Source organism: Salvelinus alpinus, chromosome 2 (genome assembly GCF_045679555.1).
Source record: "Salvelinus alpinus chromosome 2, SLU_Salpinus.1, whole genome shotgun sequence".
Taxonomy (NCBI): domain Eukaryota; kingdom Metazoa; phylum Chordata; class Actinopteri; order Salmoniformes; family Salmonidae; genus Salvelinus; species Salvelinus alpinus.
Window position 1 is genome coordinate 69,840,724 of NC_092087.1, and position 21,603 is coordinate 69,862,326.

The 21,603-nt window shown below is 46.6% G+C and overlaps 1 protein-coding gene across 1 annotated transcript in view; it reads left to right on the top strand.

The window, feature by feature from the left end:
* LOC139567567 (alpha-1,6-mannosylglycoprotein 6-beta-N-acetylglucosaminyltransferase B-like) overlaps nt 1–10,787 on the top strand; it is a 160,159-nt gene extending 149,372 nt beyond the window's left edge. Inside the window, exons 13-18 of the mRNA XM_071388921.1 lie at nt 2,644–2,802; nt 3,472–3,618; nt 3,794–3,910; nt 6,220–6,294; nt 8,676–8,962; nt 9,696–10,787. Of these exons, the coding sequence (XP_071245022.1) occupies nt 2,644–2,802; nt 3,472–3,618; nt 3,794–3,910; nt 6,220–6,294; nt 8,676–8,962; nt 9,696–9,894 (984 nt within the window). The 3' untranslated portion in view covers nt 9,895–10,787. The remainder of the gene's footprint in view (nt 1–2,643; nt 2,803–3,471; nt 3,619–3,793; nt 3,911–6,219; nt 6,295–8,675; nt 8,963–9,695) is intronic.
* Nucleotides 10,788–21,603: the final 10,816 nt, after the last annotated feature.

The following is a 21,603-nucleotide window of genomic DNA, read 5'->3' on the forward strand; positions in this document are numbered from 1 at the left end:
CCTGGGTTACATCCGTGTGTGTGCGTCTCTGTGTGTGTGTGTGTGTGTGTGTGTGTGTGTGTGTGTGTGTGTGTGTGTGTGTGTGTGTGTTTCTCTCTCATGTTTCGTTGGCTCTAATTCATAGTGTCTGGTGCACTCAGAGCGTTGGCTAATCTCCTAATTGTCTGGGAAAATCCTCAGAGGAAACCATCGATCGCAGGAGTCAACCAATTACAGTGCAGCCTACAGGGCGAGAACACAATAGAACAGGGATACAGTAAGCTTCTTAACATCCAGGAAGCAGGAAGTCAATAAGGAGACCTGGGCTGTGGTTGATTCACATTGAGGGGGTGGGTTGTTCTGTTTTTCAGACGTGTAGGCTAGCTATGAAAGGGTGCCCATGCTTAAACACACACAGGCGAAGCGCGTGGACGGACGCACACACACACACACACACACACACACACACACACACACACACATACACACGCGAGTGCGCTCACACACACTCTCACACATCTCCCACCTCAAAATGCATCCCCTTTTATTGTCAACATCCACTTAAGATGCACTATTGGGTTTAAAGGGTGTGCCTCTCAAAAGAAAGATGTTGCTTGGGCACATGAATGCGCTGTATAGAATCAGCCAGAAAGCACATCTGTTATTGTGCGTAGATGTGCTTTGCTTGTATGCCACGATAGATATGTGTACTCCCTATTTATAATCTATTCATTTCAATGTGTGGGCATAATCTATTCATTTCAATGTATGGGCACAATCTATTCATTTCAATGTATGGGCATAATCTATTCATTTCAATGTATGGGCATAATCTATTCATTTCAATGTATGGGCACAATCTATTCATTTCAATGTATGGGCAGGCTTGCTGTTTTACAGTCTGTACTCCTAAGGCCCCATTACTGCATGATGGAACGGCGGGACCGTGAGGACACACTAACACACACATTCATACTATTATTATTATTTATATTGTACTATTGTTTGTATATTGTTGTATATGAAATGTGTGTGACTGTCCTTGTCTGTCAGTGCATCAGAGTTTTGTTACTTGTCATGTTTTGTGTTTTTGTGGACCCCAGGAAGAGTTGCTGATGCTTCGGCAAAAGCTAATGGGCGTCCGAATACAACCCCTGAATTAACCAATCAGATAGGTAGACGTGCGAGAGCTCCATAGATGGATCAGAGAGAGGGATGTCATAGCAGCCAGTAAGGAGAACCGGCTGGCACAGGCTGGCGAATGCTGTGCTCTACTGCTGCTTCCCTCTGGGTGTCTGGAGTGGCACTGGCAGTCTGCCAGTATCTTTCCCTGAATCCTTACATGGACGCCTCGCTCTCTGGCGCCGGGAAGAGACGCTAGAGGCCAAATGTGTGCGATGAGATAGAGAGGGATTGAGAGAAAGGGTGTGTGTGTGTGTGTGTGTGTGTGTGCGCACGTGTGCAGGAAACCAATCCAGATCCCTAGCACCTCACCTCATTCATATTGACGGCCCACGGCAGTGCGGCACTGTGTGTCTCTTTGGGCTTTCCAAAGAGGTCTGTCACATTAAATGCCCTGCACTCACTAACAGGCAATGGCTCTGCCTCTCTCTGTGTGAAGATACTGGCGGCGTTCACACAGCACACACACACTCACTCAGTGAATTCACAACCACTCATGCACACACACACACACATAAACACTCATAGTGCATTATCACGCGTACACACACACACTCACACACTCATTGCCTCTTATATGTACACTCATAAACAACCACACACACAGCCATTAACGCATCACCTCTAATCAAGTCATTCTCTCTGTCCCTCCTTCCCTCTCCATCGCTTCCTCCCTCCTTTCCTCTCCATCTCTCTCTACCTCCTTCCCTCTCCATCTCTCTCTACCTCCTTCCCTCTCCATCTCTCTCTACCTCATTCCCTCTCCATCTCTCTCTACCTCCTTCCCTCTCCAACTCTCCCTCCCTCCTTCCCTCTCCATCTATCTCTACCTCATTCCCTCTCCATCTCTCTCTACCTCCTTCCCTCTCCATCTCTCTCAACCTGCTTCCCTCTCCATCTCTCCCTCCCTCCTTCCCTCTCCATCTCTCTACCTCCTTCCATCTCCATCTCTCTCTACCTCATTCCCTCTCCATCTCTCTCTACCTCCTTCCCTCTCCATCTCTCCCTCCCTCCTTCCCTCTCCATCTCTCTACCTCCTTCCTTCTCTCTCTACCTCCTTCCCTCTCCATCTCTCCCTCCCTCCCTCCTTCCTTCCCTCTCCATCTCTCTCTACCTCCTTCCCTCTCCATCTCTCTCTACTACCTTCCCTCTCCTTCTCTCTCTACCCCCTTCCCTCTTCATCTCTCCCTCCTTCATTCGCTCTCCATCTCTACCTCCCTCACCCTCTCCATCTCTCCCTCCTTCCTTCCCTCTCCGTATCTCGCTCCCTCCGTCCCTCTCCCTCCCCCTCTCCCATCGCACTTGCTCATCCACTTTCTCCCGCAAACTCAACCCACTCCCTCTCTCACTCTCTGCCTTTCCTTTCTCACACACTGATTACATTTTCCACCGTCCCACTTCCTCTCCTCGCTCCCTAACTCCCCATTCACTTTCTTACATTCTTTCTCTCTCTCTCTCTCTTCCCTCCTCCTTGTCTATCAGCAGGGTAAGGAGGGTTTCCTCCAGATCCTCCACAGGTACATGGAGGTCCACGGGACGGTGTACTACGAGACCCAGCGCCCCCCCGAGGTGCCTGCCTACGTCAAAAACCACGGCCTGCTGCCCCAGCACGAGCTGCAGACGCTGCTCCGCAAGGCCAAGGTACTGGAACACACACACACACTAGATGATACACAACATACACAAGAGGTAACACACTACAGATGTAGGATCTTAATTTGATCACCCTGTTGCAGGATAACTTTCCTTCAATGCAGGAGTTCCTGTAAGTAAGGGTATTTGAGGTTTAAAAAATCTTCTAATTTCCACTTTGAAATTCAGACTTGATTTTCAGTTACGGAAAATGTATCAACCCCTATAAACAATGTCCAATCATAATAATCCACATAATAATTCATATTTCCTGTTGCTGCAGGATTATTTTCCAGCTGTAGCAAACTGGCTCAAATTAAGATCCTACATATGTACGTGCGCAAACACATTCAGGCACCATGCATACACACACACACACACACACACACACACACACACACACACACACACACACACACACACACACACACACACACACACACACACACACACACACACACACACACACACACACACACACACACACACACACTAGTTCCACACACACAACTAGTTCCACACACACAACTGTTGCACCAGCACTAACTACAACATATACACAAGGCCAACACACAGTTACCTTCCAGTTCCTGATATATCTGTAATTTTCAATTGACAAGCATTAATAAAATAACTCGTGGTTATCCTAACTAGTACCATCTTCGTCTCCCCCACCAGCTCTTCATCGGGTTTGGTTTCCCCTACGAAGGGCCCGCCCCTCTGGAGGCCATAGCCAATGGGTGCATCTACCTGCAGCCCAAGTTCCACCCACCGCACAGCTCGCTCAATCACGAGTTCTTCAGAGGCAAGCCCACGTCTAGAGAGGTGAGCTCCCATTGGTCAATACAGTATCAAGTACCACGCTTCAATTGAAAATGAACCAATGAAATTCAACAAACTGCCAACATTCCCGATTGTACGCCAAATGTGCCACTTATACCTCACAGAATATTGCTTTAAACTGGAACGTTCTACTACTTCTATACTCCACCCCTCCCAGGTGTCGTCCCAGCACCCGTATGCAGAGCAGTACATTGGGCGGCCCCACGTCATGACAGTAGACTACAACAACTCCCAGGAGTTTGACGCCGCCATCAGACAGATCATGAGTACCAAGGTACAGTTGTTTCATGATGTATTTCTTGACTCATTGGTTTCGTTGGCAGGGACCAAACACACTACGTTGCACCTGGGAAGGATTGTACAACCATTTAACATCTAGCAGCGCTGGTAATGAACGAGTGACGCTCGCTCCATCCAGCAAATACACCTCCGAAAGCTCCATGTGGAGAAGCGCTAGCTGCAGTGTTTGAACCTAGGACAGTGGTGTATGCTACGCTAGCATTAGGACGCAGTCTGTCCACAGCCAAGGAGTAATTAGCCTGTAGATGTGGCTTAATGGGGACCTGCAGTCGGCTTGAGGCTCCAGGGAGTGTGAGAGGTTGAGAGAAGCTGAGCAAGAGGTCAAACAGGCCGATTGAGATGCCTCTATAAAGCTGTGTTGTTTGTGTGTGTGTGTGTGTGTGTGTGTGTGTGTGTGTGTGTGTGTGTGTGTGTGTGTGTGTGTGTGTGTGTGTGTGTGTGTGTGTGTGTGTGTGTGTGTGTGTGTGTGTGTGTGTGTGTGTGTGTGTGTGTGTGTGTGTGTGTGTGTGTGTTCTCCCCTATCCACTCTCCTGCTTGTCAGACATGCCATAGCTCAGTGCACCGGCACTTACTCTCTGTCTGCCCTGTCTGTCACGCCACTGAAAGATGGCTGCCCTGTCTGTCTGTCTGTCTGTCACTCTACTGAGAGATGTCTGTCTGTCTGTCACTCCAGTGATAGATGGCTGATGGGTCACTTCACCCCCCCACTGGAGACTGCACACTTCCCCTGTTTGTGGGCTGACTCTCTGTCCAGGGCGGCTTCACATGCTCAGCCGTGCAGACCAAAGCAATCTCCACTGGCTGACACCTCTTCATGTTCACATAAATCCCTCTCCATTTCTCCTTCTATGTCTCTCTCTCTTGCTCCGGCTCTCTCTCTGTCTTTCACTCTCCCTCTCTCGCTCTCTCTCTCTCTGTTCCCCCTTTCTCATTCTGTCCATCCCACTGACCTGTTGTTTTCATATTTATCCCTCTTTAATAAATGGGAGGCAGTGAGGGAGGAAGGGAAGGAGGGAGGGAGGGTGGAGACTGTGCCTCTCTCTGCTTAGACCAAAGCAAATGTTGTGAGGCATATTTCATAAGGTGTTATGTTTTGATCAGATTTGAGACGTGTAACTTTTTTTCCTACATATTTTCTTTTCTTTATTTGAAATTGGAAAAGTCAGATTTCACATGCAGTTAAACATTTTGTATAAGGAAAATGATTTACTGAGCGATGTATCGTTTACAAGTGAGATGTGGAACATTAGATACGTGATCTACTGTTAAAACTGGAGGGAATACATTACTAATATATGTAGTCTGTACTTTCAGGCTCCACGTATTCCTAATGGAAAAGTTTAACATAACTATGTCTGCCTAATCAACAATGTATTTCCTTGAAATATTACATTGCGTCATTGTGAACGACATGTTATCAGAGACACTTGGTTCCAAAGGGACTTCCAGTGAAGTTATACTGTATTCAGTCGCCCTGCTAAAAAAGAAAACGCACAATCCTGGTATTATAAGCAAAATACTTCAACCAACTGAGCCGTCGGATCCACATTGTTACAATTACAACAGGGGACAATAATCTAAGACCGTCTATTCCCGTATTTAGATCGGGAAGTGCAAATCCAGTTCGTTTATTGAGTTTAGTTTCCTTTACAGTTTCAAGTCGGTATGTGGGTGTGTTTTGCCTCAGCTAGAGAGAAATAATTAGTATTTTGATGAATTACAGCAATACATTCTCTAATCAGACAAATCAAAGGTGAGCCTTTTGTTGCACATTGAATAGCTATGCAAATGACAGTAAATGTCCCAAACGACATCCTATTCCCTACATGCCTCCAGAAGGACCCATAGTGCTCTGGTCAAAAGCAGTGCGCTGGGTAGGGAAGAGGCTGCCATTTGGGACACAGTCACAATTGCTTACACACAAGTCACCCACTGCAATTAAGCCACACCCACTTCAAAATGGCCACGGTTACGTCCCAAATGGTAGCCTATTTTCTATAATAGTGCACTACTTTTTACCAAAGCCCTATGGGCCCTGGTCAAAAGCAGTGCACTATGTAGGGAATTAAGTTCCATTTGTGACGCTACCCACGTTTATTTGTTGTGATTAATGGGTAGAATTGGCTACTTATTGCAATTAGGATGAACGATAGGTAAAATGATATTGAAATTAGGAAAATATGGTAATTTAGTGGTGTTATGTTGATTTCCTAGCAATGCATTCTGTGGAAATGTTCTGATCTGTGGGAATTTGTGTGTGGGTGGGTGTGTGTGTCTTTGCAGGTCGAGCCATACCTACCGTATGAGTACACCTGCGAGGGAATGCTGGAGAGGGTACACGCCTACATACAGCATCAGGTAGGTTCACCGTGCACACACACACACATGCATGCATACAGTTGAAGTCGGAGGTTTACATACACTTAGGTTGGATTTCTTGTTAACAAACTATAGTTTTGGCAAGTCGTTTAAGACATCTACTTTGCATGACACAAGTAATTTTTCCAACAATTGTTTACAGACAGATTATTTCACTTATAATTCACTGTATCACAATTCCAATGAGTCAGAATGTTTACATACACTAAGTTGACTGTGCCTTGAAACAGCTTGGAAAATTATGTCATAGCTTTAGAAGCTTCTGATAGGCTAATTGACATAATTTGAGACAATTAGAGGTGTACCTGTGGATGTATTTCAAGGCCTACCTTCAAACTCAGTGCCTCTTTGCTTGACATCATGGGAAAATCAAAATAAATCAGCCAAGACCTCCACAAGTCTGGTTCATCCTTGGGAGAAATTTCCAAATGCCTGAAGGTACAGCCCTGACCTCAATCCTATAGAAAATGTGTGGGCAGAACTGAAAAGCGTGGCGAGCAAGGAGGCCTACATACCTGACTCCGTTACACCAGCTCTGTCAGGTGGAATGGGCCAAAATGCACCCAACTTACTGTGGGAAGCTTGTGGAAGGCTACCTGAAATGTTTGACCCAAGTCAAACAATTTAAAGGCAGTACTACCAAATACTAAGTGTATGTAAACTTCTGACCCACTGGGAAAGTGAAAGAAATAAAAGCTGAAATAAATCATTCTCTCTACTATTATTCTGACATTTCACATTCTTAAAATAAAGTGGGGATCCTAACTGACAGGGATTTTTTACTAGGATTAAATGTCAGGAATTGTGAAAAACTGAGTTTAAATATATTTGGCTAAGGTTTATGTAAACTTCCGACTTCAACTGTACATGCAGGCACTCAACCGTGTCTGTTTGTCCCAAAACATATTATCATAATGTCTTCTTCACATGCTGCCTTCCTACCACACACACGAACTCGCCTCTGTAATCAACCAGGAGAGGTCACTAATCAACACTGTGTCTGACGATGGACTAGACCAGGGTTTCCCAAACCCAGTCCTGCACCCCTGGTTTAACGTTTTGGTTCCGCCCTAGCACTACACAGCTGATTCAAATAATCAGAACTTGATGATGCGTTGGTTATTCGAATCAGCTGTGAAGTGCTAGGGCGAAACCAAAACGTGCACCAAAGGGGGTGCTCTTGTGTGTTGCTGAGCAATAGCTTATTTATATTCAGTCCTTGACATTATTTTTTACTTAAGGCATTTAGCAGATGCTGTTATTCAGCGCGACTTACAGTACTGAGTGCATACATTATTGTACTTGTCCCCCGTGGGAATCGAACCCACAACCCTGGCGTTGCAAGTGTCATGCTCTACCAACTGAGCCACACGGGACCCCTGTGCTATCGCCATGCTAGTCATTCATCTAGTGTTACTATGTAATACATGTTTATTGGGTTATTGTTAGATACAGTTCCATATCCCATTCTATTGTACTCTGAACATATCTATTCAGCCCAGTGTATTTACCTGCTGTATAGGATGTTCATAACCTCTCTGTTTCTGTCCATTACGGAACCATCCCCGTGTTCGTCTTCCTCAGTGTGTTTAAATGAAGTTCCTGTGTGTGTTTACTCTTCGGCTGCGTTATTCCCCTCTAACCGTGGGACGGTGCCAGTGGGTAAAATGCATCGAGCCGGGTCGTTCTCTTTCACCGACTCATCTCCACACGTCTCGTTAGAAACCACTGCTACCTCCATCTCCTGTTGGGTGGCAGGGCCGACACAGAGACCGAACTGTCACGATCAGACTCTGATATGTCTGCTGTAATCTGTTTAATGTGTCTGGAAAATGCTATCAGAACTGCTGTCTGAACGGTCTGGCTGACTTGATTGGCTGATATGTCAAATTGGTTCTCTTTCTTGTTTTAAAACAAGTTATCTCTGGTGCTGTTGGAACCAGATGAGTTTTGTCAGGGAATTAGGTTAAGGATTGATTGGAGATTATTTAGAGGGGTGTGCAGTATAGAGGTTAGAGAAACGGCTCTTTTATTTTGTATTTCTGTCCCACGATGCCTTGAAGTGTTAGGAAATGTAGATTTATTCACAGCCGAAGGCAAAAGTGTCAGCGGGCTTTGATTTGTGTTGGCTTTCGTCTTTGCGTAGTGTGGGAGTGACATTTCGTGCATGTGGATGTGCGTGGCTAACTTGGCGTCTGTGCGTGCATTTGCACCGTCATCAAAAATACCACATTCTGTATAATGGAATCTCGGCACCCAGAAACAAATCTCTCGTGTGTGATAGCACAAGAGACTACCTATGTTTTGTGTTATTCAACATCCCCTTCCCCTCTCTCTCTCCTCTCCCTCCATCCCTCCAGGACTTCTGCGTCCCCGAGGCCCCCTTCCCTCCGGCCAACTCCTCCTCCTCCAAGCTGGGGCTTAGTAGTCCGGGTAGCCCTGGGCCTCAATTTGTCCTGCTTCCCAACTCCAGTGCCCTAACCTGGGCCCCCGACGCCAGCACCCCCGACGCCTGGCCCCCTCTCAGCTCTCTGAGGCTGCTGGCGTCCCAGGAGGGCCAGTCGTGTGTGGAGGCGTGCCAGCGTGCCAACCTGGTCTGTGAGCCCGCGCTGTTCCGCTTCGTCAATAACAAGGATGCCCTCCGTGGGTGAGTGGCACCTTGGCACACCTGTTTTCACGTTAAGCCATATTCGCACACACACACACACACACACACACATGTGGACATACGTTTCTAACAGCCACACACACGTATGCAGAATCACTACACGTCACTAACAACCATACAAACATGCACACTGCTCTCTGACCTCTGTGACCGACCTACCACTCAATGGTACCAAACAGTGGTTAGTTCCCTAAGGGCTGTCTGTGGGCGTAATACTCAACCAGCTACAGCAAGGACGTCAGGTTCAAAGTCTTCTCAGTGATGTCAGGTGTCTTGTCGGCCCCATCTAGAGATCTGTAGTGACAGAGGAAGACGATAAGAGTGTCATAGCAATGCCAACTCTTCCTCTTCTTTTATCTTTCCCTTTCTCCTTGTCTTTCCCTTCATCACCCATCCTGCTCGACACATTTTTCCTTTCTTTATCTTCGGTTCCTTTTTACTTCATGCGTATCTCTCTCTGTGTCTCTCTCTGTGTGTCTCTGTCTGTGTCTCTGTCTGTGTCTCTCTTTTTGTCTCTCTCTGTTTCTCTGTCTCTTTCTCTGTCTCTTTCTCTCTCTCCCTCGGTTTCCTCTTCCATCTCTTCCCCCTTTTCGTCCTCCCCCTCCCCTCTTGGACTCTCTCTTTCTCTCTGCATCACTCAATCAAACACCCTCTATGCATCACCCCATCCCCCTCCCTCCATCAAACATTCCACCACCCCTCCCCCCACCAGGTTAGAGGTGCAGTGTGAGGTGGTGGAGGCGGAGGTCAACCACGTGTTCCCGGCCTTCTCCGTCCTACGCCGGGAGTGCAGCCTCCAGAAGGACCCCCTCCTCTACAGCTGTGCCGGCCACAGCCCCAAGTACCACCGCCTCTGCCCCTGCCGGGACTACCGCCGCGGCCAGGTTGCCCTCTGCCGAGACTGCTTATGAGGAGGGGCCAGGAGTTTTTCCAATGAACGCCTGACCCGGCAATGTGGCTAGGAAAAACTCCAGGCGCTCTAGTTATAGCCTATGAATTGTAGACTATAAACTATGGACTATAAGCTCAACCAGCCCTGGTTATGATGCTAGGAGAGGGGCTGGCTAAAACCGAAGGACCCCCCCCCCCCCCCCCAACTGGAAGACTTGGTTCAAAGCTACCCACTGAGCTTGAGTGGGTTGTTGTCCCATAGTCACCCACCCTCCTTCATTCCTTGGTTTCTAAATGGACTAATATGTTTCTGATATGAGCCTATGGATGATTTGCCTCAAAGCTCCTCACTGGCCTAGGAGAGATGTGCTGGACTATACTGCAACGGGTATAACCGTTCACCATGTGGCCACAGGGAAACACAGTAATCCACAATAGGGAAACGGCTATATCGCCATCTAGCTAGCTACCTAACTAAATACCTAGAGGAGACCACTGACCCGAAGATCATTGATTTGCTGCTACAATATCAATAATTGGACTTTAACCCTCCAAGACCAGGGAGTTTAGAGAGTAATCGACCTGGGGACGTTAACAGGTGCCACGGCGTGTGTCAAACTCCTAGAAAACTCCTCTCGTTGGCGTTGTGCTTTGACAATGGATGATGGACACTCAGACTCTCTCCTTTTAAAGATTAACTCTTTCTTTTGTGCGACTAAGTTAACCCTGGCTGCCGACGTAGTCAATGCAATGCATCTCTGTTGCGCTAAAATGGACTAAAACAGATGAAAGATTATTTTTTAATAAAGTAAACGTTTTGAGCTCTGCTACTGCGAGAACAGAGGATTTTTAAGAACCTTTCGGTGGTTTTGTGACGGAAATAAAATGAAATAAAAACGGAAAGTTAAAAAGAGATCAAAGCGTCGATGTCGTTTTGTTGTCGGTCTTGTCATGACTCATAAATATATATCTTTTTTCTTTCTGGATAAATGGTTTCTTTCATCTCCAGCTGCTCAGTTTCCATTTCCCTCCTGTCCTCCCCTGCCCATCCATCCATGAGAGAGAGAGAGGGAGATATGAGAGATGTTTGATCTTCCACTCCTCCACAGCCAGAAGCAGGGGATGAGATTGTCGATATGTTGCGTTGGAGGGGGGAAGAAATCAGATATCTGTTCTGCTTTCTGGTTTTCCAGACGAGACATGCACTTCTGAGGCCAGCGTTCACAACACTTGTGCTTACCTTGGGAAGTGAGTGGGTGATATAACATAACCCCTGATGTACCAGTCCAATGCTCATAGGAGAGTAGCTGGCCTCTACTATGAAACAGAGTATGCAACATACTGTACACACTGAACATACCATTATACCTTACAAGTCAATGGAGTCTTGGAGTTAACCATTTTTACGCCAAGTAGGAATCCTTTGGGAGAGAGCAATGGTTTTCCTCTGATACTGTACGTCTATGGAGGTTGATATCTATGGTAGTGATGATAGTGGTCCGTAACAATGGATGTCTATGGTATTGGATGTACTGTCGGAGGCTCGTGTGTAGTAGGGGGTATAATCTTCATAGTGAATATTGATTGTTGTGTTCAGTACATCTATTGAAGCATTGGCTTGAAGCGTTCGTTGACAGCTCCGTTTCTGCTCTTGGTCAGTATTCCAGTGAATTAAGTAGAATATAATGAATAATACATCATCAGAGTGAAGGCCATGCAAAATTCCCCATTGGCCTGACAGAAAGATATGACAGCATTATTTGAATAACTCCTTGTTTTCAATTCCATACAGCCCATAGGCCAATGAATAATTTTTATCCAGGCGTTCATCTCTTGGAGCTCGACATATACAAGAATAATAAAAAACCACTTAGCTGTACTTTGGGTAAAGATAGGAGTTTGAATGAAAGCCTAATCCTACTGTTCCAAGGGGTCATAACGCCATTGCTCAACAGACAGAACTGTTCAAATGTAATTTTATTAGCATTACTTGTGATTAAGTCATTATATAATTAGCACAGTGATTTATTCCCCAGACAATGAAAGGTTAATTAACTATTTTGTCTCAGTGTGTGTGTGTGTGTGTGTGTGTGTGTGTGTGTGTGTGTGTGTGTGTGTGTGTGTGTGTGTGTGTGTGTGTGTGTGTGTGTGTGTGTGTGTGTGTGTGTGTATGGATTAGTTTGGGAGGTGCACACATACACTTCTGAGCATCACGTGAGTCCCTGAAACAGGATGGGCCAGAGAGATTTATCACGATCGTTATTTATTCATCTGAGAAAATAAACACATGTTCACTCTTTCTTCTTCTCTCCATCCCCGTCTCTTTCTCTCCCTCCATCCCATAGGGTGACTTTCAAAGTTTATACAGTGAGGTCATCTCTTCTAATTGGCCTGAGTTGCTGATATTTGCATAAATGTTGCCTAAGAGAGACACTGGACTGTTTTGAAACAAGGATGCCCGTTCACCATGTCGTCCTGGTACTCAGGAAGTCAGAGCAGACATGGTGAAGATGATATCACACTTGAATGTTATCTTTGCTACCTAACTCTTAGCTACGGAAATAACCCACCGGAAGATCATTCAGTTGCTGCTACAATATCAACAACAACAAAAAATCCTTTAACCCACCAATACCAGGGAGTTAAGAGAGATATCGACCCGGGGGAGATAAGAGGTGACACATCGTGTGTCAGACTCCTAGAAAACATGACCTTTGAGTGGAATGCCACCTTTGGGTCAATAACCCTCTCATCTCACCTCCTCTCTTTGGCATTGTGCTTTGACTATGGATGATGGACACATTCTCCCTAGACTCTTTCCCACTTTCAAAGTTTATACGGTGGGTCTGCATCCCAAATGGCACCCTATTCTCTAGCCCTATGGGCGCTGGTCAAAAGTAGTATACTAAATTGGGAGTAGGGTGCCATTTAGGACTCAGACAGGGGGATTTTCAGCAGCGTGTGTGTGTGTGTGTGTGTGTGTGTGTGTGTGTGTGTGTGTGTGTGTGTGTGTGTGTGTGTGTGTGTGTGTGTGTGTGTGCCCTTGATCAAAGAAGATGCCACAGTGTGTGAACTCAGGTATGTTTATCCCCGTTTTGTTCCGTTTGCTTATGTTTAAGAAATGTTTTTCGACAGAATCAGCGGAATGAATACACCCCTGATCACACGTAAACACAGTTCACTTTAATAGCAGCCATGTTGTATTCCTTCATCCATCTACGCCCTCTCACCTCTTCCCTTCGCTTGTGGATTTCAATGCACAACACATCAGATGTATGTGACCAGGCGGAAAAACCTTTCCAAGCCAAATCACTACACACAGCCTACATCGTTTTCACCATATTAGCTAAAGTAACGTCATAGCTAATAGAACTAACACGCTTCTCCTTCATTTTGGAAGAAATTCATTAGTTCAATGCTGTTCAACTAATTGTCATTCTCTCTCTTTGAGTCAACTACTCACCACATTTTATGCACTGCAGTGCTAGCTAGCTGTAGCTTATGCTTTCAGTTATAGATTAATTCTCTGATCCTTAGATTGGGTGGACAACATGTCAGTTCATGCTGCAAGAGCTCTGATAGGTTGGAGGACATCCTCCGAAAGTTGTCCTAATTACTGTGTAAGTCTATGGAAGGGGGTGAGAACCATGAGCCTCCTAGGTTTTGTATTGTAGTCAATGTACCCAGAAGAGGACGGAAGATAGCTGTCATCCGGCTACACCATCATGCTACCCGACAGAGTGCTGTTGAGGCTACTGTAGACCTTCTTTGCAAAATAGTGTGTTTTAATCAATTATTTAGTGACGTGATTAAAACTATACTAATTGTATCTAAAAAGGATATATTTTTAAATGTTTTAAAAACTACATTTTTATGAAATTCACTGAGGAGGATGGTCCTCCCCTTCCTCCTCTAAGGATTCTCCACTGATCTCTAGATGGAGATATTCTGTTATGCTGATGAATGAGGACCCAACAGCGACGTAATAGTAACAGAGTCTTTATTCCAGTATCAAACAAACAATGATTCTCCTGGATATATCAAAGGTAAATCCAAAACAGGAAACTGAAATCCTCTCGTCAGTAGAGAGGAACGACAGGAGACGCGACCACAGACTGCAGGTCGCTTCAGGAAGGCACAGGCCGTAGCTGACATAGACACCTGCTCACACGCAGCATCTGAAGGCAAAAACACGACAGGGCGGAACAAGGACACAGGAACAGCAAACATCAAACAAGAATCCGACCAGGCAGAAGCGGAAAACAGAGGGAGAAATAGGGACTCTAATCAGAGGGCAAAATAGGGGACAGGTGTGAAAGAGTAAATGAGGTCGTTAGGAGAATGAGAAACAGCTGGGAGCAGGAACGGAACGATAGAGAGAGAGAGCGGGAGAGGGAGAGAGGGAGGAGGAGAGAGAGAGAGAGAAAGAGGGAAAGAACCTAATAAGACCAGCAGAGGGAAGCACAGGGACAAGACATGAAGATCAAAGACAAAACATGACAGTACCCCCCCACTCACCGAGCGCCTCCTGGCGCACTCGAGGAGGAACCCTGGCGGCAACGAAGGAAATCATCAATCAACGAACGGTCCAGCATGTCCCGAGATGGAACCCAACTCCTCTCCTCAGGACCGTAACCCTCCCAATCCACTAAGTACTGGTGACCACGTCCCCGAGAACGCATGTCCATGATCTTTCGTACCTTGTAAATAGGAGCGCCCTCGACAAGGACGGGGGGGGGGAGGGAAGACGAACGGGGGCGCGAAGAAAAGGCTTGACACAAGAGACATGGAAGACAGGGTGGACGCGACGAAGATGTCGCGGAAGAAGCAGTCGCACAGCGACAGGATTGACGACCTGAGAGACACGGAACGGACCAATGAACCGCGGAGTCAACTTGCGAGAAGCTGTCGTAAGGGGAAGGTTACGAGTGGAAAGCCACACTCTCTGACCGCGACAATACCTAGGACTCCTAATCCTACGTTTATTGGCGGCTCTCACAGTCTGCGCCCTGTAACGGCAAAGTGCAGACCTGACCCTCCTCCAGGTGCGCTCACAACGTTGGACAAAAGCCTGAGCGGAGGGAACGCTGGACTCGGCGAGCTGGGACGAGAACAGAGGAGGCTGGTACCCAAGACTACTCTGAAACGGAGATAGCCCGGTAGCAGACGAAGGAAGCGAGTTGTGAGCGTACTCAGCCCAGGGGAGCTGTTCTGCCCAAGACGCAGGGTTTCGAAACGAAAGGCTGCGTAATATGCGACCAATCGACTGATTGGCCCTTTCTGCTTGACCGTTAGACTGGGGATGAAACCCGGAAGAGAGACTGACGGAAGCACCAATCAAACGACAGAACTCCCTCCAAAACTGTGACGTGAATTGCGGACCTCTGTCTGAAACGGCGTCTAACGGGAGGCCATGAATTCTGAACACATTCTCAATGATGATTTGTGCCGTCTCCTTAGCGGAAGGAAGCTTAGCGAGGGGAATGAAATGTGCCGCCTTAGAGAACCTATCGATAACCGTAAGAATCACAGTCTTCCCCGCAGACGAAGGCAGACCGGTAATAAAGTCTAAGGCGATGTGAGACCATGGTCGAGAAGGAATGGGAAGCGGTCTGAGACGACCGGCAGGAGGAGAGTTACCTGACTTAGTCTGCGCGCAGTCCGAACAAGCAGCCACGAAACGGCGCGTGTCCCGCTCCTGAGTAGGCCACCAAAACCGCTGGCGAATAGAAGCAAGCGTACCCCGAACGCCGGGATGGCCAGCTAACTTGGCAGAGTGAGCCCACTGAAGAACAGCCAGACGAGTAGAGACAGGAACGAACAGAAGGTTACTAGGACAAGCGCGCGGCGACGCAGTGTGAGTGAGTGCTTGCTTTACCTGTCTCTCAATTCCCCAGACAGTCAACCCGACAACACGCCCTTCAGGGAGAATCCCCTCGGAGTCGGTAGAAGCCACAGAAGAACTAAAGAGACGGGATAAGGCATCAGGCTTGGTGTTCTTATTTCCCGGACGATAGGAAATCACGAACTCGAAACGAGCGAAAAACAACGCCCAACGAGCCTGACGTGCATTAAGTCGTTTGGCAGAACGGATGTACTCAAGGTTCTTATGGTCAGTCCAAACGACAAAAGGAACGGTCGCCCCCTCCAACCACTGTCGCCATTCGCCTATGGCTAAGCGGATGGCGAGCAGTTCGCGGTTACCCACATCATAGTTGCGTTCCGATGGCGACAGGCGATGAGAAAAGTAAGCGCAAGGATGGACCTTATCGTCAGACTGGAAGCGCTGAGACAGAATGGCTCCCACGCCCACCTCTGAAGCGTCAACCTCGACAATGAATTGTTTAGTGACGTCAGGAGTAACAAGGATAGGGGCGGATGTAAAACGCTTCTTGAGGAGATCAAAAGCTCCCTGGGCGGAACCGGACCACTTAAAGCAAGTCTTGACAGAAGTCAGAGCTGTGAGAGGGGCAGCCACTTGACCGAAATTACGAATGAAACGCCGATAGAAATTAGCGAAACCGAGAAAGCGCTGCAACTCGACACGTGACTTAGGAACGGGCCAATCGCTGACAGCCTGGACCTTAGCGGGATCCATCTGAATGCCTTCAGCGGAAATAACAGAACCGAGAAATGTGACAGAGGAGACATGAAAGGCGCACTTCTCAGCCTTCACGTAGAGACAATTCTCTAAAAGGCGCTGGAGTACACGTCGAACGTGCTGAACATGAATCTCGAGTGACGGTGAAAAAATCAGGATATCGTCAAGGTAAACGAAAACAAAAATGTTCAGCATGTCTCTCAGTACATCATTAACTAATGCCTGAAAGACAGCTGGAGCATTAGCGAGACCGAACGGCAGAACCCGGTATTCAAAATGCCCTAACGGAGTGTTAAACGCCGTTTTCCACTCGTCCCCCTCTCTGATGCGTACGAGATGGTAAGCGTTACGAAGGTCCAACTTAGTAAAGAACCTGGCTCCCTGCAAAATCTCGAAGGCTGACGACATAAGGGGAAGCGGATAACGATTCTTAACCGTTATGTCATTCAGCCCTCGATAATCCACGCAGGGGCGCAGAGTACCGTCCTTCTTCTTAACAAAGAAAAATCCCGCTCCGGCGGGAGAGGAAGAAGGCACCACGGTACCGGCGTCGAGAGAAACAGACAGATAATCCTCGAGAGCCTTACGTTCGGGAGCCGACAGAGAGTATAGTCTACCCCGAGGGGGAGTGGTCCCCGGAAGGAGATCAATACAACAATCATACGACCGGTGAGGAGGAAGGGAGCTGGCTCTGGACCGACTGAAGACCGTGCGCAGATCATGATATTCCTCCGGCACTCCTGTCAAATCACCAGGTTCCTCCTGAGTAGAGGGGACAGAAGACACAGGAGGGATAGCAGACATTAAACACTTCACATGACAAGAAACGTTCCAGGATAGGATAGAATTACTAGACCAATTAATAGAAGGATTATGACATACTAGCCAGGGATGACCCAAAACAACAGGTGTAAAAGGTGAACGAAAAATCAAAAAGGAAATGGTCTCACTGTGGTTACCAGATACTGTGAGGGTTAAAGGTAGTGTCTCACATCTGATACTGGGGAGAAGACTACCATCTAAGGCGAACATGGGCGTGGGCTTCCCTAACTGTCTGAGAGGAATGTCATGTTTCCGAGCCCATGCTTCGTCCATAAAACAACCCTCAGCCCCAGAGTCTATCAAGGCACTGCAGGAAGCAGCTGAACCGGTCCAGCGTAGATGGACCGACAAGGTAGTACAGGATCTTGATGGAGAGACCTGAGTAGTAGCGCTCACCAGTAGCCCTCCGCTTACTGATGAGCTCTGGCTTTTACTGGACATGACATGACAAAATGTCCAGCAGAACCGCAATAGAGGCAAAGGCGGTTGGTGATTCTCCGTTCCCTCTCCTTAGTCGAGATGCGAATACCTCCCAGCTGCATGGGCTCAGTCTCTGAGCCGGTGGGAGGAGATGGTTGAGATGCGGAGAGGGGAAACACCGTTAACGCGAGCTCTCTTCCACGAGCTCGGTGACGAAGATCTACCCGTCGTTCTATGCGGATGGCGAGTGCAATCAAAGAGTCCACGCTGGAAGGAACCTCCCGGGAGAGAATCTCATCCTTAACCTCAGCGTGAAGTCCCTCCAGAAAACGAGCGAGCAACGCCGGCTCGTTCCAGTCACTGGAGGCAGCAAGAGTGCGAAACTCTATAGAGTAATCCGTTATGGATCGATCACCTTGACATAGGGAAGCCAGGGCCCTGGAAGCCTCCTTCCCAAAAACTGAACGATCAAAAACCCGTATCATCTCCTCTTTAAAGTTCTGATAATCGTTAGAACACTCAGCCCTTGCCTCCCAGATAGCTGTGCCCCACTCCCGAGCCCGACCAGTAAGGAGTGATATGACGTAAGCGATCCGAGCTCTCTCTCTTGAGTACGTGTTGGGCTGGAGAGAGAACACAATATCACACTGGGTGAGAAAGGAGCGACACTCAGTGGGCTGCCCAGAGTAACATGGTGGGTTATTAACCCTAGGTTCCGGAGACTCGGAAGACCAGGAAGTAGCTGGTGGCACGAGATGAAGACTCTGAAACTGTCCAGAGAGATCGGAGACCTGAGCGGCCAGGGTCTCAACGGCATGACGAGCAGCAAACAATTCCTGCTCGTGTCTGCCGAGCATTGCTCCCTGGAACTCGACGGCAGTGTTGAGAGAATCCATAGTCGCTGGGTCCATCTTGGTCGGATTCTTCTGTTATGCTGATGAATGAGGACCCAACAGCGACGTAATAGTAACAGAGTCTTTATTCCAGTATCAAACAAACAATGATTCTCCTGGATATATCAAAGGTAAATCCAAAACAGGAAACTGAAATCCTCTCGTCAGTAGAGAGGAACGACAGGAGACGCGACCACAGACTGCAGGTCGCTTCAGGAAGGCACAGGCCGTAGCTGACATAGACACCTGCTCACACGCAGCATCTGAAGAAGGCAAAAACACGACAGGGCGGAACAAGGACACAGGAACAGCAAACATCAAACAAGAATCCGACCAGGCAGAAGCGGAAAACAGAGGGAGAAATAGGGACTCTAATCAGAGGGCAAAATAGGGGACAGGTGTGAAAGAGTAAATGAGGTCGTTAGGAGAATGAGAAACAGCTGGGAGCAGGAACGGAACGATAGAGAGAGAGAGCGGGAGAGGGAGAGAGGGAGGAGGAGAGAGAGAGAGAGAAAGAGGGAAAGAACCTAATAAGACCAGCAGAGGGAAGCACAGGGACAAGACATGAAGATCAAAGACAAAACATGACATATTCAACACATCAAAGCTGTAGATGGTGAGATAATTCTTATCTATGGAAGCAGGGCTATGGTGAGTTATAGCAATGCCTTAGCATTCACAATGGATTATATGCTGTTCATCATATCTTCTGGCGACTTTGCCAAGGAACGTTACAGTAGCTTTATCCACAATGGATGGCGTGTGTTCATTTCAGAAGTGACTAGAATAGAAATTGAGGAGAAAGAACTAAACCAGACTGAAAAACTCAACTTACAGGCTCAGCTAAGCTTGATCACCAATAATCTAGTGAGATAGGGAACCTGAATAAAATCAATAACCTTTGGCTGATGTTGCCTCAATGTTGGATTTCCAACCTCATCCTTTCCAGCATTCTCTGATATCAGACCAACATTTCTGTTTCTCTTCTGCAATATTGGGTTATTAACCATGGAGTCCCCAAACTAAAGACTTTTGACTGACGTCACCAGCTGTAGAGTATATCTATAGACACCAGTAGTAGAGTATATCTATAGACAACAGCAGTAGAGTATATCTATAGACACAAGTAGTAGAGCATATCTATAGACACAAGTAGTAGAGTATATCTATAGACACCAGTAGTAGAGTATATCTATAGACACCAGCAGTAGAGTATATCTATAGACACCAGCAGTAGAGTATATCTATAGACACCAATAGGAGAATATATCTATAGACACCAGTAGGAGAGTATAACGACACCAGTAGTAGAGTATATCTATAGACACCAGTAGTAGAGTATATCTATAGACACCAGTAGTAGAGTGTATATACTGTATATAGACACCAGCAGTAGAGTATATCTATAGACACCAATAGGAGAATATATATATAGACACCAGCAGTAGAGTATATCTATAGACACCAGCAGTAGAGTATATCTATAGACACCAGCAGTAGAGTATATATATAGACACCAATAGGAGAATATATCTATAGACACCAGTAGGAGAGTATAAAGACACCAGTAGTAGAGTGTATATATATAGACACCAGCAGTAGAGTATATCTATAGACACCAATAGGAGAATATATCTATAGACACCAGAAGTAGAGTATATCTATAGACACCAGCAGTAGAGTATATCTATAGACACCAATAGGAGAGTATATCTATAGACACCAATAGGAGAGTATATCTATAGACACCAGCAGTAGAGTATATCTATAGACACCAATAGGAGAGTATATCTATAGACACCAATAGGAGAGTATATCTATAGACACCAGCAGTAGAGTATATCTATAGACACCAGTAGGAGAGTATAAAGACACCAGTAGTAGAGTGTATATATATAGACACCAGCAGTAGAGTATATCTATAGACACCAATGGGAGAGTATATCTATAGACACCAGAAGTAGAGTATATCTATAGACACCAGCAGTAGAGTATATCTATAGACACCAATAGGAGAGTATATCTATAGACACCAATAGGAGAGTATATCTATAGACACCAGCAGTAGAGTATATCTATAGACACCAATAGGAGAGTATATCTATAGACACCAGCAGTAGAGTATATCTATAGACACCAATAGGAGAGTATATCTATAGACACAAGTAGGAGAGTACAGTGCATTCGGAAAGTATTCAAACCCCTTGAATTTTTCCCCAAAAAATTACGTTACAGCCATTTTCTAAAATGGATTACATCTTTTTTCCCCATCAATCTATATACAATATCCCATAATGACAAAGCAAAGAACCATTTTTTTTTAAATGTTTGCAAATGTATATAAAACAAACTGAAATATCACATTTACATAACTATTCAGACCCTTTACTCAGTACTTTGTTGAAACACCTTTTGCACCAATTACAGCCTTGATTCTTACTGGGTAAGACGCTACAAGCTTGGCACACCTGTATTTGGGTAGTTTCTCCCATTCTTCTCTGCATCCCTAAAGCATGATGCTGCCACTACCATGCTTCACCGTAGGGATGGTGCCAGGTTTCTTCCAGACGTGACGCTTGGCATTCAGGCCAAAAAGTTAAATCTTGGTTTCATCAGGCCTGATTGGTTGAGTGCTGCAGAGATGGTTGTCCTTCTGGAAGGATCTCCCATCTCCACAGAGGAACTCTAGAGCTCTGTCAGTGACCGTCGTGTTCTTGGTCACCTCCCTGACCAAGGCCCTTCTCCCCCGATTGCGGCCAGCTCTAGGAAGAGTCTTGGTGGTTCCAAACTTTTTCCATTTAAGAATGATGGAGGCCATTGTATTCTTGGGGACCTTCAATGATGCAGACATTTTTTGGTACCCTTCCCCAGATCTGTGCCTCCACACAATACTGTCTCGGAGCTCCCCAGACAATTCCTTCGACCTCAAGGCTTGGTTTTTGCTCTGACATGCACTGTCAACTGTAGGACCTTATATAGACAGGTGTGTGCCT